The 1,640-nt window shown below is 39.0% G+C and overlaps 1 protein-coding gene across 1 annotated transcript; it reads right to left on the minus strand.

Moving 5' to 3' along the window:
* On the minus strand, window positions 1-1,422 carry LOC121798724 (carboxyl-terminal-processing peptidase 3, chloroplastic-like). Its single transcript, XM_042197865.1, has 4 exons — window positions 1,292-1,422; window positions 1,043-1,192; window positions 857-964; window positions 1-785 (listed from the first exon to the last, which is right to left on the minus strand). The coding sequence occupies exons 1-4, from the start codon at window positions 1,367-1,369 to the stop codon at window positions 576-578; spliced, it is 546 nt and encodes a 181-aa protein (XP_042053799.1). The 5' UTR covers window positions 1,370-1,422; the 3' UTR covers window positions 1-575.
* Window positions 1,423-1,640: the final 218 nt, after the last annotated feature.

The following is a 1,640-nucleotide window of genomic DNA, read 5'->3' on the forward strand; positions in this document are numbered from 1 at the left end:
ATATTCATACCACCATCCATAGTGAAGACATTGTATTCTTCCATTCGAAATTTATAATGGCAAATTTTGGTAAATCCACCTTCCTCTACATGGCTCTATTTTTGTCCGTCGTCGCTGCATTTTTGTCGGCGACGGCCGCGCAAGATGCTGCACCGGCACCGATACCGGATGCGGTTGCAGGGAACGGCTTTCAACCTGTAATTTCCTATTTACTTACATTTTCTCCAATTTTATTTTACTTTTTCACTATATTGCTTGCGTAAATCGAGTGTGATTTGATATAAATCTTGTATACATATTTCTTATGAGTGTGCTTTGTACATTATATTGTCATGTTTTGATGTGTTAATAAAATTCCTTCTCTACATGTTCAATTGTATTGTACTCTATCAGTCGACACTTGTAGTGAGAATTCTTACCTAAACCAATAGTATATAAGTAGCCTCAACTTTGGTGTAACAACTTTAAGAAGCATATCTATAAAACCAAGTTTATACACAGTATTCAAAGATAAGAAAGCAAGCACAAAAACAAGGATTGTCTATCAAGAAGCAGAGCCTTTAGATTCTTGAATATCAAGCTGATGCTCCGCAACCAGTATGCAAGAATCTCTCTCCAAGTTGGATCCGGACCTTAAGAGGGTCGGATCTCGGTGCATTTAGCATGTCAGTTGAGCACTGCACATCTGGTGCGATTCCGACCTGATCTATGTCATGAAGTGATGGAGACAAATACTTGGCTACTGTAATGAAAAGGGCTGATCCATCATGCAGCTCTGTCACACTCTGCATCAAATGTTTTTCTAGTTATTCGGCTGAACATAAGTAAGGCAACAACTTATTTTGTTATGTTTTACTTGTATTTTTCCTTTGCCGAAGGTTCTGTGTCCAATGAGGGTGGCTCGCCCGTTGTCGTGGAGCGCTCCTGCAAGAATCTCACTAGCACTCGCACTCCCTTCGTTCACCTTTTTAATAAGGAAAGAGGGATTTCATTGTGAGGTAATATTGGAAACGCGATGCAATGTGAATGAAGTTGAACTTACAAGGACAACGAGGGGATCATGTGTTATGGCATGGCCGTCTATCATGTTGATAGGCAGCATGTTCCCCTCTCTGTCGATTGTGTTCACCAGCGTCTCGGTCCCCTCTAGCCATATCTGTGCAACATCAAGTCCTCTTTTCACCAATCCACCCTTTACACAGAGAGAGACAGACATAGATAAGCATCATTACTCCTAACTAACTACAAAACCATGAAAAAAGGAAGGCTCAAACAAGAAAAGAAGACTTACTGGATTGTTCCTTAGATCCAAAATGTATGATTGCACACCTTGATTCTCCATATCAGAAACAGTGTTTTCCATCTCCATTGCAGCAGTCTATCATTTTTCTTGAAAATTTAATAAACCAACTCCGTTTTGAAAAGGACAAAAAGGGTTAAGAGAAACATGTAGAAATCATGGTATTAAATATGCCCGGTCAATGGATTTTGACCAAATAATAAATGTGACGAGACATTTAATTTTGTGAAATTAAATGACATAGCGTCGATCTACATTTTACGTAGATAAATGTAGTATATTCACTTTCTCAAATCCGATTTCCGGTGAGTGAGAAATAGTGGATTAAAGTTGGGCATAA

Source organism: Salvia splendens, chromosome 4 (assembly GCF_004379255.2).
Source record: "Salvia splendens isolate huo1 chromosome 4, SspV2, whole genome shotgun sequence".
NCBI classification, from domain to species: Eukaryota; Viridiplantae; Streptophyta; class Magnoliopsida; order Lamiales; family Lamiaceae; genus Salvia; species Salvia splendens.